Consider the following 17418-nt stretch of genomic DNA (forward strand, 5'->3'; position numbering starts at 1 on the left):
GTACAGCTTAACTGAATACGATGGGATATTTAACCGGCATCAGAGGTTAAATATAGGCTAATGGCTGACCTAGCTCCACCTGTCATATGGAGATGCAGAAAACTGCTCTATTTAAAGCCTTGGTTGCTACTGGCTAGTGTCACCGCTATCCTAAATCCTAAGCAAATAAGAGCTAATGCGAGTGATGCCTCATCCACAGCTTGTTGAACTTAGAGTAGCATTCAATGAACGAGATTACTACATTCAGTCAGAAACAGTGATTGTTAACCACTCAAAGCCTTTGAATGGCTTGGAGGAAAAAGAAAAAAAAACCAGACAAAATAAACCAAACAAAAAAAAACACAGAACACCAACTCCTTTCTCCTCTGTTGTGTTGCACTCATCCTCATGTAACAATTATATCATTCCCACAGACGTTTTAAAGCCCAGTGTGGGCAAACGTCCAGACAGCTAAGTACAGTCTTGTTTGGTAACATCACTCCATTATGACGCTGAATCCCTTCCAAAAAGCAAACATGCTGACAAACCAAAATGAAATGTTTCACTTTACGTCAGGTTTTCTGTTTCTGCAAATCGAGTTTAAGACTTGCAATTTACAACTAATATCATTGGTTAAAAGCACAAATGGTATGAAAGAAAAACTCTTACATTTCTTGTAAAGTAATTTATTTTACTGCTATTCATGAGAAAAGAAGCAGTGCATTCTGACCACACTGCACAGTTTGCAACAAGACCATGATCAATATGAATTTCCCAAGAATAAAAGTATGATTAACTTAATAGCCCTAACAATTTTAAAAGACCTGTCAGACATGTATTTAAGATATTTAAAGCCTAAAAGTCAGACAGCTGCTGCTGATAATTGTGTGAGACTTCGTTGTTCGACTGGCTTTGTGAACCGTCTGACTTATGTGCTGCACCTTTTCTTTTATGAATGGAGAAAATGTGATTTACGTTCAGCAAACATGTCCAGAAGTCATTAAGACATCGTCAGAATCAACCAACATCACAGGTGAACTGGATTTTATCAGCACATTGTTATAAACCCACTGCAGAATTTACAGCCTTGTTGTTATTGTGGCCAAATGCCTCATCAACTGGAGGTGCTTTGAATGTTTAATGGTTGCATGCTCACCCATATACTTCATTTCATTCTATCTAATTAAACCGGGGGCCAATATTTACAACACTCCTAAAAATTTAATTTAGCACTTAAGTGGAAACAGAAGAATCCTCCACTTGTAGTTTCACTCAGCAAGATATTGAATTTCTTTTCACATAAAATATGTTTCAAATTAAGGAAGATCCTCGAGTTTGGCTGGCAGCAGCTTGTTGTGGCTTTCGATGGTTGTCATACAGTTACAAAGCTGAGACGTGAGGCAAAAATAAGAATTGATCCGGATATTCCAGCTAAATAAACAGTTGTATTTAAGCAAAGAGCAGTCAAGCTCACAATTGGCTGCGTTATTGTTGTCTAGCTCTTCTAAACTCAGGGGATTTAAACAACAACGGTTGAAACAGATTTTTTTTTTCTCTGTGCATCTTTTGTGTCTGTACTTGTCAATGAAGGACGTCATTCATGTTTCATTTACGTCTTATTCGGATGCGCCTCCTTTGTCTGCTGCAGGCTTTTCTTTGTAGTTGAATGGCTCCTTTTTTATTTCACAACTACTTGATCTTTTGGATGTCAAACGGGCTAAATTAACTTTTATGACATTTGAATTGTATAGGCGCCAGCTGAGGAGAGCATTCATAATGACACAAAGTTATCAGTGGAGCAGGTGTATGTAGGTGTATGTAGGGCCACCAGCTTGAGACCCCTGGTCTAAAGTAACCTGTTGCCTCTGCTGGCTGCAGTGTGGCTTCTCTCCTAGCTCTTTCACTCTCACCATATTGTTTAGGACGCCGTCTCTTTAGGTGGTTGAAAGGGTTTGTCGTGTTGACATTCAACGTGCAAACCTTGCCTGTGCAAACTTTGCAAATGACCGTTTGTGCCTTGTCGTTTTGGGAAAAAGCCAAATCAGTTCCTCACAGAGGTGGAGTTCTTTTTAGGGACCAGATCCTCCGTTTGTTTTCATTTTCAGTCGTGGTTTCCGGCTACACTGCATCAAACAGGGTTTGTTTTCCTGTTTGGGGAAGATACCAAGTGGCAACCTGTCATGATAACGCCCATAAGAATCTTAAACCCAGTCTTAAATTCTCCCGAGGCATCATCTGCAACAAGATTCCTATTGGACGATACCAGCTGTGAATAACACTGATGTCCACATATATGAGCCATCTTTCATGGTGTATTTTCCTCGAAATGGGAACATTTACAAAATTGACATGTTCTATTGATGGAAAGCTAAAAATAGAAACGAAGACTAGGAAAATGTTTACTGATGTTTACTTCCTGACGACTTCGCAGAGGAAACTATGGCGATTTGATCTTTCTATCAGCAAAACTTGTTTTTTCACATTAACTTTTGAGTTGTGTGTTCTCTGAACCTGGAGGACACAACACACAGTACATAAGGGTGTGTATTCAGATATACACGATGTTTATCACAGCCAATCCATCAAAGCATACCCAGCAACAACAAACTGGAAACCACATTTCTTCACAGATACACACCTGGACTCCTGATGGGATGAGAGATGCTCACCACATCACACGGTACAATCTGTGATGTTCATCACACAACCTGAATCCCACTTTTCTGTGATGTTGCTGAGATAATGTTTACTCTCCTTTGAGGAATGTGGAAATCATTTCAGGCTTTACCCTTTTACGAGAGAAGAGAGTGAGGAGAAAAGAAGCAAATACCTTCATGCAAGACATCTCGTAGAGTGACTCTCTCCCTCGAGATGGCAATGTCTTTCACTTTAGCTTTGGCCTCCATAAGAGTAACACTCCTCAGGTCATTTTTCTCTATGCGGAGAGATGGGTAGCCTGGGAAGAAAGAATAACAAAGACTAAGATTTAAAACACTGTACAAACAAACATTTTCAAATTGAGCAAAAGGTCTTAAACTCTGATTAACCCAACATTCCAACAGAGGCAGATTTCCTACAGACAAAAACCCTTCATATCAATTCATAGAATTCCAGAAATTATAGGAAATATAATAGGTGAAACTTCTAAAATTCCATTCACAGGTTACATCAAAGCAACTTCAGGTAAAGTCCTGTGTTACAACACAATCATTACATAACCTGTGAAGGCACTCACTGTCAATAGCTGTTGGCTGAAAGAGGAGAACACACGCTTTCAGCTGTACCTGAGCAGACCGTGTTCAATTGTTGACACAGAGACGTTAATGATTCATAGACGGGTGGACAAAGACGATGACAAAAACTCCAGGTATGTCTGAGGCCCAAAAAGCCCCTTTGACTTGAGTCATATTGGAATATATACAGTAAATAAACTGTAAACAAGATCTGATTGGAGCATTAAATCAAATTCTATTTATTTTCTTGGTTTGAGTTCAAATGCCCGTAAACCAGTTCGATTAAAGGTTTAAATCTCTGCTGCGAGCACATGAACTGTGAAGTAGACTGGAAGACAGTGCAGGTCTATGCTGCCCCCTGCAGATCAAAGTAAGAGCAACATTTATTTTATAACTGAGTGAAAAATAAGACATCAAGGATCTATGAATACATTACCGTTCAAAAGTTTGAGGTCAGTTAGCATTGTTCTTATTTTTGAAGGGAAAGCACTTTTTTTCAATGAATATAACATTAAATGAATCAGAAATACACTCTATACACTGTTAATGTGGTTAACGACTATTCTAACTGCAAACGTCTGGTTTTTAATGGAATATACATAGGTGTATAGAGGCCCATTTCCAGCAACCATCTCTCCAGTGTTCTAATGGTACATTGTGTTTGCCAATTGCGTTAGAAGGCTATTTGATGATTAGAAAACCCTTAAAACCCTTGTGCAATGATGTTAGCACAGCTGAAAACAGTTTTGCAACTCTTTTGATGAATAAAAGTGTGACTTTGAATGGAAAACACAAAAAAATGGTATAGGTGTCCCCAAACTTTTGGCGTGTGTGAATACGCGAGGGGGCATATCCCACAGTGAGACATCTCACTCATGCTACGCAGAGAACTGGGGTTACGAGAGTAACCTAAAGTGTACATGTGTATGGTATACCAGTGATAAAACGATTGACTTTGTGAGAATGTCCTCGTTTTTCATTAGTCACCAATGCTCACTTTACTGTGTTTAAGTACATTGTTCACTGTAAAATCTATAAACCTTACAATCTGAACATCTTTCTTTATCCAAAACAGAAACATTTTCCATTTACAATGGCAGGGGATGAAGAAAATCAGCAAATCCGGTCCATGTTCGACTGCCTATGAGCAATTGTTCTAAAAATGCATTAATGAGACTTTTACAAATAAATATGATTTACCCACAAACACAACAAGTGACAAAGTATGTTAGTATAAAGCAGCAGAGCATGGATCAGACTCCTGAGTTTTATTTTGTGTACAGTTCACAATCATCAGCTACCATGAGCTTGTTTTCTAAAGTATTCATTCATGTGTTTTAAAGCTTTAGTGGAACTTACTTTTGGTTTCATTAGGGGGAGCACCAGGGTTTTGGAAGGAGGAGGCAGCAAGCTGGAGGATTGGTGCAGAACCAGGGTGATTGTCTGAAGACAAGAGGAGAGGGAGGAGGAGCACAGTGAGGGGAAAAAAAGTGTTTTAAGGGATCGTTCACTGAAATTAATGAACAAACGAATGGGCTAGACTGTGTCAACTGTAGCTGCAAATGTTCAGCTCATTTTGACGAACATCGATCAAATCAGGCATGCATATGAAAGATGGGTAAACTTTGGGTGGGTGATGGTGCAAATAATCGCATTCAGCAAAGTTTACAGTAAGATATAAAGAAAAGGCAAGCAGGCCTAATAAAACGCACAGGAGGTGAGTTGTGAGTTGTGTCCACAAGAGGGAGATGATGGATCACAAACTGATGAAACAGGTGATGCGTGCCTTTCAAGACAGTTTCAAGACAATGTGACGATCCTTTCAAGATGATCTCTAATGATACTTTTATACTGCCTTTAGATACATATATCAACTTAGTGTGTACTTCTCTTATCTAAATGAATGTTTATGTTATTAATGTCCAAGGACGGCACAGAATGTTACAGTTTGGTAGCATTTGTGCTATGACCAGCAGCAGCTCCACAAGGTTACTCGACCAGTTTAACGGCAGGATTTTTGTAGTGATAAAACATAAACAACCTGTATTATAACTAATTAATTTGGGGATTAGATCTAGATATTTCTCATTGAGCAATAATGAACGTTATCTTGTTCAATCCAGTCACAGATGAACTAATGTTGCAGAGCAGTTGTGTTCCCATGCTTCCAGTCTTTGTGCCGAGATGAGCTCACCAGCTCTAATGCTAATGAGCAGACCTAGAAGTCGTCTTGAATTTCTCATCTAATGCTAGTCCAGAAAGCCAATCTCCCCAAATGCAGATGCCAACATATTCTATAGTTAGTTGACAGCATTGTAATAAAGGTTTAGAAACAGTTACGTGGACTATGGCAAGAGGGAAACAAAACTAATTAAACTAATAAAGATTAATTTTGCAAAACAGGAGCTAGCTTACTGTAATCAAGAGCTTCTATGGTTACTATGGTGATGTTTTTATGATGGCAACATTGGATGTCACTTTATGGCTCCATTGCTGTACTAAGACTGTGATTAAAAAGACCAAAATCTGCAAGATGAACAGCAAGAGAATTATACTCTACCCCATAATTACGGTGGGTGCCAGCCAAGAGAACATGACTGGGTGAGTGATCAAACTGCTACCTTACACCAACAATTTCTAACAAAGACCCTTGCTGGAGGCAATCTGCTACAGCCCAGACTCACTTTCTGCATGATAAACTGTCACGCTGGTGAAAGATGAAGGCTGAAATAGACATTTTTTGGCTAAAACTTGTTATTATCACGTTAAAAAGGATTGCTCAGTGTAATGACAACTGAAAATGACACCAATCATATTCATATTTTTTTCCTATAGGGACATCTCCCCTGTACCATTCCCAAATCTCTGGAGAGAATTATTTATTTTTGCAAACTAAAGAAAAGGAGAACAAACTGACACAGACACTGTAATACAAACAGAACGACTGCAGCCCTCACACTCACTATAATGTTGTTATTGTAGGTGAAGGCCACATTATACTTCTACAACTGCGTAATGCGTTGTCCAACTGCGTAACCACGGAGACCCCTTGAGCCCTCATAGTTCTCCATCGTGGTGCCGGATACGCACTGCAATTTCCCGCCCCCATCAGTAGCGGTCGCTACGCAATGTTGTTGTGCTTGCAGCTACAGTGAGCAATGGTGTCCCAGAGAGAACGACTGTTGTAGCTGAATAATATTGAAACACAGATACTTTTTATACAAAAATGGAGACATGAAAGACTGAGGAGACAAATGTCTTATAGGACCGATGACCCATTTCAGGTACTTCCGAATGTCAGCTAGCAAATTTGATGAACTTCTACGCCGTGTGCTACCTCATAATAATCATCAGGGCACCCACCACATGCTTTTTGATGCCACCCAGAGCAATGTAGAGGACTCTCCGTAACCGTTGAAGAGCACTTTAAGCAGGAGTATAAATTGGGCTTCAGTGTCTCCTGTCCTAGCTGCTCTAAAGACTGCTTGTGCGTCATTGTTGGACAAAACAGTGACCACATTTACACGTTGCTCAGATATTTAGGTTAACAGTGACCAAAAATAAAGAGATCATCACTGCAGGGATTGTTCTCTTTATTATGATCTTATGACAGCAGTTAAGCCATTTAGGTCATTCACAGAAGATTATTGCATTAAGAGAAGCATGTGCATGTTGGGATGCCTGTATTGAAGCACTACATCATGCAATTACCAACTCGACAAACTCATGCTTTGACTTATCAACAGTCCGGTGAGTGTATGGAGTAAGGCGTCTTACTTGTAACGGGGGCTGCGTTGTTCGGCGTGTCAGCCCTCAGGTATTGTGTGGTCTGTGTCGATGGCTGAGACAGACCCTGTGAGCTCCCACTGTCACTCACACTGAAAGACAGAGGAAGAACTTGGAGGATTCAATTGAAGGAACTTGAAATATACAATCCGTAAGTATGTTTTTACAAGTGCATAACTGCTTAAAATAGAGACCATTTGATTTTTGAAGCCGTAGAATAAGCCTTTTATATGTACTTTTGACCTTGCTTTTTCCATCTTGCGTCACCATGTTTGTACAGCAGCTGCACAGATAACCCAGCCATAGCCTGCATTATGTGTTTTGAAGCTGTAGCCAACCATGCAACTGAAGAAGAATGACATCTTTTGTGGTAAAGTGGAGGCCACCATAGTCTCCCCCCCCCGAAATGAGGCCTCCATTTGTCACAATCTGCAGTCTTACCATAAGATGTCACCAATTCTTACACAGAAGGCCTTTAACAAATCAGGCTATGCCATTAAAGCTTTAACAGTCTTAGCTAATGACGGCATTGACGATGCGTAAATGCATTGCTACAATCTTTATGGTTTTTAAGTCCAATCAAGAACAATACAATACGGAAACAGTAAACAACTATGACTTCACTTGTAGGTATGAATGTTTTATTCATACAAAGGTTTATAGTGATAAATACACACACAGCTCATTAGAAAACAGAAGCAAAACTGATGCAGGTGCAGTCAAATACAAAGTTACTGGAACAATGATAATGAAACTGTTTTAGTTCAAACTGTTTCGAAGAGGTGTTGAGCTGCATTTTGTGTCATGCGTTGAATTGGAGGATAAGTACCAGAAACACCTCTCTGCTCAATGCAGCACAGTTCAAACAGAGGTGACATCTTTACAGTCCTTTGTTTGTCTGACCAACAATTCACAACACAAAGGTATTTCACTTTACCGTAAAACAAGGAAAACCTGCAGACATGTACAACAAACTTCTGTCAATCAGCTAAAAAGGTCTCGACTTAATGTTAATGTTCCCCAAAACTAGAGAGGGTTATAAACCTGAAGGACGTTGCCAAAATAACCAAGTGAATTTAATGCAATTATCACATTACAAAGTCTACTACTACGATTTAAATTCAGCACTGCCTCTGTGGTTTACCTCTCTAAAAGGACGCGCTGATCTAATTTCACACCGATATCTGATAACCAGCATAGCTGCCTACAGCCATCTGGAGTGGAGATTACATGAAATTAAACAACACGAAAGCTAAAGTGCAGGTTTCAACTTGATATAATCCTCTCTGTGGAGATGATGACCTATTTTTGTTGGTGTTCGCAAAGAGAAAAACATAAGGACATAGCTCTTACAGGTGACAGGGGGAAGACTGTAAATCTACTCAGCTAGACGCTGTTTTTTTTGCTCAGTCGAGCGTGTGCTTTAAACCCTGCCAGTATATTATAGTATAGTAATATAGACAAATCCAACAGCTGATTCGTTAATTCAGCCATCCAAGTGAGCCATCTTTACCAAAGTAGCAAGTCACAGTGAATTACATGAGGCACTGGACCCCTCCTTTATTCTAAACGGCGATCATTATATTTTTCAAATCTTTCCCTTTAACCCTTTCTTACTTCACTGGATTTGTCTGTAACAATCTTAAAGAATATAGACATTAAAAGAAATAAACAAACCTGTCCTCCATCTCAACTCTCTTCATGCTGTGCAGATGAAGGATGGCGAGGATGATGGCCACAAGGAAGATGACGATGCAGCACACACTCACGCTTATGTAGAACACCTGAGTGGAGCTGGTGGGGGCGGTCACACCATCTACTGACAAAAACACGCCATGTTAATGACCACGAAAATAAGGAACATTTGGTAACTGTGGCTTCACTATTCACAATTTTTACAAAAGCTTCAAGTGCATCTGTTATTAGAGAGCTCTGGTGCTCCAAAGCCACGCTGTTCAAACCCAAAGATGTATATACCAGGCAACACAGTGCCCCAGGGGTATTTTACCAGATCACCAAAGATCTGTAGAGGAGGCAGAGATGGATCACTGCCATAAAACGTTCTCAAAGCAAGCATATGAAGCAGGACTAGAGGAGTGATCACTTAATATCAGGGACAGAATCAAATCCTTGCCAACTTCAAAGTCTTGATTATTTTACATGCTTTTATTGCAGTGTTCTCTGGAAAAAGATGAGGGGAAAGTTCATCAGAAAGTTGTAGATATATCTGTAGAATAATGTGTGCTTTCGTTGTTTCCATATTGGTGAAAAGCACCAAAGGGAAATTCTAAGGGTGAGTTATATTCTCAATCTCCGTGGATCTAATCTAAAGCACAGTGAACTCTGGTGGAGCTGAAATCAGCACAGGCCATTTTTGTAGAAGCTTTTCCTGCCACCATGTCAGTGTAAACAAACTAAGTCACATGACGTCCAGAGCTCTATAAAATCAGCAGCGCATTAATATAAGGAAAGCCAATAAGACTGAAACACGAGTGAAATAGTGCGGTACATTATAAGTGAAGTGAGGGCTTCACTTTGGGTTAATGGAGGCCTGGAATAGCAGAGGCTGTGTCCAGGATCCAGTGTCTAAGAGCTTTTCTCATCACCTCTCTAAAAGCCTCTGAGGGCCCCAGGTTCCTTGGGCTTACCCAAGCAGAAGGGAAACATGCCACTAATGGTGCTTTGTGACTGGGGCAGTGGGCTCACAAAGGGAATAAATCCCACCAGAAGTGGACACCCACTCCACTGGGTGGGGTGGGGTGGTGGGGGGCAGACCTAGCACATTTCAATAGGGGAGAATGAATCCTTCTGTCTTTGCTCTGAAATCATGCCTCGGTTGTGGAAAGTCTGACGAATGTGCGCTGCTCTGCCTGGGAATTAATCAGCTTCTATTTTTTTTATCAGGCTGATGCCACCTATGATAGACGAGAGAAATGGATCAGTGAGATTACTTACAGTCGGGCCGCTGAAGAGTGTTATTGTTGAGGGGAATGGGAATCTTGGAGTCAGAATCTATTCCTGTCGGAAAGAAGGAAGAAAGGAAAAAATGTAAGAGACATCTGTTAATTGTAGCTACAGAAAATGACCTGATATACTCTCTCCTATAAACTGCAACTACACAGTACTGAATATAATAAAACAAAACACATTATACAAGTGCTTCATTGTTATATTGATATAAAAGTGTCAGCATCCACTACTCTTCTGTTTGCATACATACTTTTGTAGCACATTTTCCTCCTCTTAAAGTTGAGCACTGTGTAGTTGGCGTGGACGGTCAGATTGAGCTGCACGGTCACAACAGCCTCTCCGTCTACTTTGCCGGAACAGAAGAGGTCCACTCTGAAGACTGTGGAGAAAAACGAGAGCAAACACAACACAAACATTATTTAGAGAAAGTTAAAAGGGAAATATTAAAAGGTTAAAGGAGATTTTGTCCTGTTATATCACACAAAGTAACATCTTGTAACCTTCTATTGTTTATGCACAAGGTCATGGCTAACAAAGCACGGAATCTTTTTAAAGAAAAAATATTAAGTGGGTATGGTCATGAGCATGTGACACGATCAGTTATGTAATTCTAAATGTAATTTTATGAAGAAAACTATTGTATACAGAGGGGTTGTATAGTGGAACTCACTCCCATCCAGCATCAGGGAAATCAAAAGTCAACTTTCTTTGATGAAAACAATAAAACAGAGATTACAGGAGTGAAAGTATTACCCATTTCTATTTGTTTAATTTTGCACTGTCCGTTTAAATGTGTTTCATGGCAGCTGTTATGTTGCACAGTTCTTATAGACTTTGTAACTGATGTATTGAGCAATTGTATTTTTGTACTCCGACTTTGTACTGTGATTTTATGTACCCCAGGAAGACTAGCGACCACTATAGTGGAAGCTAATGGGGATCCAAATAAAACAATAAAACATTAAAACAATATGAAAGGGGGGGGAACGTGCTGGAAGACTCTAGCTGGTCAAACAGGGTGCTCTTTAGCAAGGCAGGTAAAATCCCAGGATGTTGAATACTGGAGACAACGAAGGAGAAAAGCTCAGTTTTCAGGTGAAACGACATTTATATGTTTAGCATATTTGGGTAAATGAACAGAACAAATGCTGTTAACTCGAAGTCATCATTGTAGTTGTAGTTGTATTAACATAATATTACGGTAATACAATATTATTTCCATTATAATCCAGATAATGTCTACTTTTAAATCACCTCTAAAAAACGTATTTTTATAGACTGGCCTTTATGTGATGCCGTTTTTTATCATTTTATTTTTTTATCTCATTGCTCTTACTTTGTAAGTACCGTAGATCAATTTGTTTTATTTATACTGTTTATATATGTGTGTATGTATTGTATGTAAAACCACACTGTTGTATTTAAAGGCATAATATCGATAGAGCAATTTGAGTTCATTTGACCAACCAGAGGGAACACGGGGAACCTCCCCCTGACTGGAGATGTTGCTCATTGGTAGGTTCATGGCAACAGGGTTCTCCACATGGTAGGCAAGCCTGTAGTCAACCTGTGAACAAAACAGGATGAGACAAAGTCAACGATGCGATCGTCTTACACAAGTAAACAGGTTGTGATTGATAATTAGTTGTGTCTTACTTTTGTCTTGGAATGCCATGTGAAGTGAAGGCTGTTGGTTTCACTCGGAACAGGCAGGGTGAAGGAGAGTGCATAGTGATTCACCACATCGTCTCGTACGTAGTAAAGCTCTGCGTCTAAGCCTGTGGGAGGACAGAGGACATGAGAGTGCACTGAGGTCAATGGACATAAAAGACTCGAAAACTAATTTTCTAATCTAGAGGGGAAATTTAAACAAACAGACAAAGAACAGGTTTGAGGAAAAATTGTGAAATATTCACTCAAGCTGCCAGTCTGGATTAGGGTGGGTTTCCCCTCAATAAGAGAGATGGTCGACCCACATCTGTTAGTGCTTCAGAACTCTTAGTGCCCAAGTGAAAAACTTCAAAACACTCAAGTGAGACAACAACTAAAATATGGCCGCAATTTTCTACCCAGGAAACAGAATTCAGCAAGGGAAGGTTTAAAGGGAAGGGACTGGAATGCCTTAGATAAAAAAAATGTGGCCCTGCGTTCAACATTCATAATCTGTTTAACCATTCAGTCTTCAGTAAACGTACAGAAGTGGAAAAGTTATGATGTCACACAATCATCAGAGAGCTAAGAATTTGCCAAAACAAAACGAGGGCTTTCAGAAGTTTGTTTCTCACATTAGGCTCCTGCTCTATCGAAAAGTCAAAGCAGTCTAATGTGTTCCTGATGAAATCCCCAAACCTGGCCCTGGGCAGCGTGATCAGTCCCCGAAAATGTCTGTCTGCCAGAGTGGTGTCTGTCTATCAGTCTGAGTATCTAGTTTAAAGAGAAAGCAAGAATGTGCCCATGCTCCCCCAATACCCCCGGGCTGTCTCAGAGCACCAAGCTCAGAGACCTTTCTCACATTGGCTCAATTAAAAACACTCGCAACCATTTTGCCAGCTCAGAAGGAGAAGGGGTGGTATGTAAACTGCTATTTAACCAAGCCCCAAAGAGTAGATTGCTGCCTTTCCTTTCCTTTCCTTTAATTAGGAGGGCTGTCTCTTTTTAAGTTTTCACTTAAAAACAGATGCTTAAAATAATAAAGATACATCAAAAGTTGATTCAAAATTGTCGACATGGTAGTTTAATGAAATAAATAAGAACCACTTATTAGGATTTTCTCTTTCAACTTTCAAGTGTAGCTCTTGGCCTTCTGGAATTATCCCATTAGCCATCTGGAGCAGACACACATGCGAGTGGTCACGATCAGCTTTTTGGCCCCTGTTCCTGATCTGATCTTTTTAGTATTAAGTATGTGTCAATACCAAGTAATGATTTGATATTAGAATAACAGAGCACAATTTTATTGTATTTGTTTATTTATTTATTTTTTTAAACAAATGGTCACTATCAGTAAATAATTAAATAACATTCCTGACATGTTTCGTGAGAAAGACGAATTGAAAGAAGACTCCTGCTATGAGACAGAGGCAGATACTGGGGAAAAATACTAGACCATTTCAGTTTATGTTGTGCGTGGACAATTTTTTGAGTGTCGTCGTAAAAACTCAAGTTACAGTGACAGTCACCTGCTTTGGCCCTTACTAAAGTCTGTTTTCTTCTTAAGCTCTTTGGGACCTTTTCTGGCATAAACTGTCTGTATGGAGACCAAAACATGGTCCTAATGATGACAGAACTTCATTTCTGAGGAAGTGCAGGGCTAAGATTTGAGTGGTCAGGTTAAGCATGAATTAGCTATGGAAAACACTGTTTTGGCTGTCCAAATGAATGGAAGCCAATGCAGTGTCCTCAGCAGCACAAATCTGTCCATCAGTCTGTCTTTAAGGGAGTCTACTGTAGTGCATTAGGTAAAACATTATAGTAAAAAAAAATATATATTTAAAAAAATTGATGTGATTCTGAACCAAATTAAGCCCTGTTACAGTCTACCTGCTCACTAAAGTAGCCGACAGTGGGCGAGTAAAAGATCTGGGAGGTGATCAGAGATATTGCCGTCTTCAATAAGTTAAAAAAAAATGCCCAGAATGGCTCTGATTCGATACTTGAGATCAGGATGGAACATCCCTATTCATAGCTTCAAATTTTGTATCCTTTTAGTGCTGGGCACGTTAACCGGAGTGCAGGCACTGTTTACCAGTTAGCTCCGTTAGCGCAGTTGGTGCACCTACAGTCGAACTGGAGCGGTCTGTTTATTGAACGAAAAGAGCAGCGCTACAAATAACCAGGGTACCTGCGTACTGCCTATGTGTGCCTCTGTTTTTAAAGTTTAGCGTTACTTTAGAGACTCATGTTAACACATGGGGAGTCACGTAAACATGACATGTCTTTTTCTGGTCAGTCATCATGGAAACGCATCATGCTCTAACATTGACGCTGTTAACATGCCCAGCACAATCAATCTTTAATCATTTGACATTTATCGTGATAACTAACAATATTGACTGACTTGAAAGTCATTGTTTTTTTATTGCGATAACCCCTTTTGGCTAATATCATCCAGCCCTCATGCCAAGTACAGACATGACACATAGACCAGATCACGACAGGAACAGTGTGTTCTTCCCACTGCACCTTCACCATCTACTCAAACTACACCAGCTGCAAAACAGGAACGTTATCGTAACGGCAACAGCAGCCCGTCAGTCTACACCGACAGAGGAGAGGGAATCGGTGGTTCCTGAGGTTAAGGAAGTCGAACCACACACTGCAGTCAAAATCCCTGACTCACACACTTTTTTTACTCTCTGGAATGGAAAAAACAGCATTTTCTAGAAGGTGCGCCCTGTCGACAACAATCTAATTCAGTTAGTATTTGGTCACAACACATAAGGAGCGTCAAAGAACCATCACGCTGTTTGCTACTACAGTCTCACGCGTTGGTAACTTCCAAACAAACTTCCACAAAGCAAATGGAAAACAAGACAAACATAATAGTTGTTTTGAGAGAACATTTCATCATGTGCTGGACTCAAGTGACTAACAACAACCCAGGCAGAACAGACCACCATATTAACCAAAACACACCAATAACAAACGCATAAAAGAAAAGAAAATCATGGATTATTAGTTTTTAAAATGTCTCTTATGCTGCATAAAGTAAACACACCTAAGATCATTTCTATAACTATTTGTTTGTCTGCTAACCTTAAATTGATATCTTAAATGTACACTTTTTCATGAATTACCCTAAATAAGACTTTGGTAAACCTATTAGCTTTGAGCACATATTAACACATATGTCTATGTTTGGATAGAACTAGTTTATACCAAAGCATGGTATGATCTATGGTGACGTTCCAACAGTAAGATCCATCTGTTAAAATCAGTGCTTCCAGTTTGTTTGACAAGCACAATGACATGATGACACTGTTTATGGAAACGTATGGAGGAATTCAACATCATATATCAGCATTTTGACCTGATTAATGGGTCACACCGTGCTGTGGAAACATCTAAATCACAGATGAGGCCCTAAAATATACACCACTGCTCCATATAAATATTAGAGGTAAAATGTAGGAGGGAACGGCTTTAATAAACATGTGAATTCCACATTTAAAATTATGAGATTGTGTTAATGTTTGAGAAAAGAGAATGAAATATCTTCACTCAGGACTAGGTCTGGAACATTTATGAAATAATATTTTATATATATTATTATATTATTTAATCTTTTGCTAGTGGCGTGTGTTAATCCAGAGGCCAAAAGTCAAGCAATGTCCTTGATGTTCAGCATCGTGTGGGCAGGATCTAAAGCAGAACTATGCATGATTTTTACCCCCTGGTTAAATGTCGGCACTAATACACCCTAGCAAGGTACCCGCTTTAAGATCAGGTGATCAGATTAGGTGTTCATCCCGGCAGAGCTGGCTCCATCTGGTGGTTACCACGTATATCTATACGCAGGAGAGTCCAGTCATCTGTACGCAAGAAGAGTTCAGGGATCGTAAGCACAAACTGATGAATCTGAGCAGCTCATACATCAGCAACAATCAGAGACAATATGGTCATCTTATTATTTATTCCACAAAATGTTGAGTTATGTTTTCTATGCTAGATGTGGATCCTTCTGCAGACTTGGCGAATAAAAGGAGACAGTGACCAGGTGGTAAGGTCCAGGAAAGGTATAACAAAGACCCTCTTGTGTGCACGTCTTGTGTGCACGGTTGACACTTTACCTCCCAAAGCCTCTATCCCTGAGTGCTCAGGAGATAAACACCCCCCCCTCCTCTCCCAGCTTCTCATTGGGAAGATAGTGGTCACATTAACGAGGGAGGGAGGAGGGAAATGAGGGCCCATGTGAAACTCTATCAACTGGAAACTCTACACAAATCCACAGGAATGAACGAGGCAGAGGGTAGCAACTATGAAAGGCTCTCAAGGTCAGAAATACCAGACGCGCTGGAAATCTACAAAAACTTAACAGACACAGTTACAATCTGTGACTGAAAAAGAGATCACGTAAAATAGCTCGATGCTTAAATCTCATGGTATCATGAGCAGGTCAGTCCTGTCAGATATAAATTTTAAAAGAAGGTGGAAAATTGTACTGGCTTGAGACATTTCAGATGTTTATGAGGTTGAGACAACATGAAAATATAATGTTTCTCTTGCTCAATTATCAACCATTTGATAAGATATCTTCAATTTAATGAAGGGGCTACTTGTGAGCTATGCAACTATAGAGTTTACCATCCAAATTTAAAATCGTGGAAGAGCATTGTCCCCCCCGTCTCCGTCCTCTCCAGAGAGGTTGCAAGGTAGTTCAATCCTGCACAAAGTGAAAGGCGGGAATTCAAGGAGGTACACTTATACCCTTTTTCCACAGCATGAACATAAACAGAATTTCCAGCACGATAAATTAAATTATACATTGTGAATAAACAGGCTGTGTCATTGTTGTCGGTCAAGCCAGTATTTCAATTTAACATGTTTCCTTAATCTCTGATGATACATCATTGTCATGTTATGTCAAAGTGGAACTATGCAGAATTTGAACCCTAATTTAACAGCTTTGGAGTCACTGTGATGGTTAAATGGCTTGATGCAGGGTCTTTGTGCCAGGTACCGCTATAATATAATAACAATGCATTATATTTGAAGGCGCCTTTCAAGACACTCAAGGTCGCCGTACAACAACAAAATAATAATAACAAAAAGTAACAGGACGGGTAGAGAGTTAGAGGGAGTAAGACTGTTTAAAAAAGTGGGTTTTCAGATGGGATTTGAAGATGGGGAATGAGACAATGTTCCTGATGCTGGAAGATATAAGATCAAGGCAGCAAGAGCATGACTTAAGATTATTGGTTGGCTCTTCTTACATCGACATGGCTCCATGGCTTGTGGTTGCCGGCTCCGTTGAAACCAAATGCACAAGGCCAGGAGAGATATATAATATATCTCTATGTATATCAAATACGCATTGTAAAGAGATTCCAGTGTGGCCAACAGTCACAAAACAGCTAGTTACACTAATGCTAATCGTAGCCTTGCTAGCTTACCTTTGGAAAAAAAGGTTTGCCAAGTTAGCTACAAAATATTAGCTAATGCTAAATAAATATGTGCTAGCGTATTGTTGAATGGAATGGACTGCTGCTGATGAGCCGCTGCCTGCCTGGTGTAGCGTGATAAATCAGCGATTAAAATTACTCCAAAAAACGTGAAAATTAAGGATGCACACCATCGGGCGATGCTCAACCCATAACCAAAATCTTAGGTCGATCTGACTCACAATCAGCGAGATATGTCCGTCAGACAGACACACAGACACAACTTGCTTTATAGATACTTTAACAGATTTTATAGACACGACACTCAAGGAAAACGAGAGTTTTCATGT

General features: G+C 39.8%; 1 protein-coding gene across 2 annotated transcripts in view; it reads right to left on the reverse strand.

Moving 5' to 3' along the window:
* The window catches only part of ryk (receptor like tyrosine kinase), a 46548-nt gene that overhangs the window by 18176 nt on the left and 10954 nt on the right, over window positions 1-17418 (reverse strand). Inside the window, exons 2-9 of one of the 2 annotated variants that reach the window (XM_083888495.1) lie at window positions 11625-11746; window positions 11436-11535; window positions 10219-10347; window positions 9954-10016; window positions 8676-8814; window positions 6990-7090; window positions 4572-4655; window positions 2810-2935 (exon numbers count right to left, since the gene is read on the reverse strand). In XM_083888495.1, the coding sequence (XP_083744621.1) occupies window positions 2810-2935; window positions 4572-4655; window positions 6990-7090; window positions 8676-8814; window positions 9954-10016; window positions 10219-10347; window positions 11436-11535; window positions 11625-11746 (864 nt within the window). Of the gene's footprint in view, window positions 1-2809; window positions 2936-4571; window positions 4656-6989; window positions 7091-8675; window positions 8818-9953; window positions 10017-10218; window positions 10348-11435; window positions 11536-11624; window positions 11747-17418 lie in introns of both variants that reach the window. The other variant, XM_083888494.1, reaches the window with a different exon arrangement.

Source organism: Microchirus variegatus (assembly GCF_963457635.1).
Source record: "Microchirus variegatus genome assembly, chromosome: 4".
In the NCBI taxonomy this organism is placed as follows: domain Eukaryota; kingdom Metazoa; phylum Chordata; class Actinopteri; order Pleuronectiformes; family Soleidae; genus Microchirus; species Microchirus variegatus.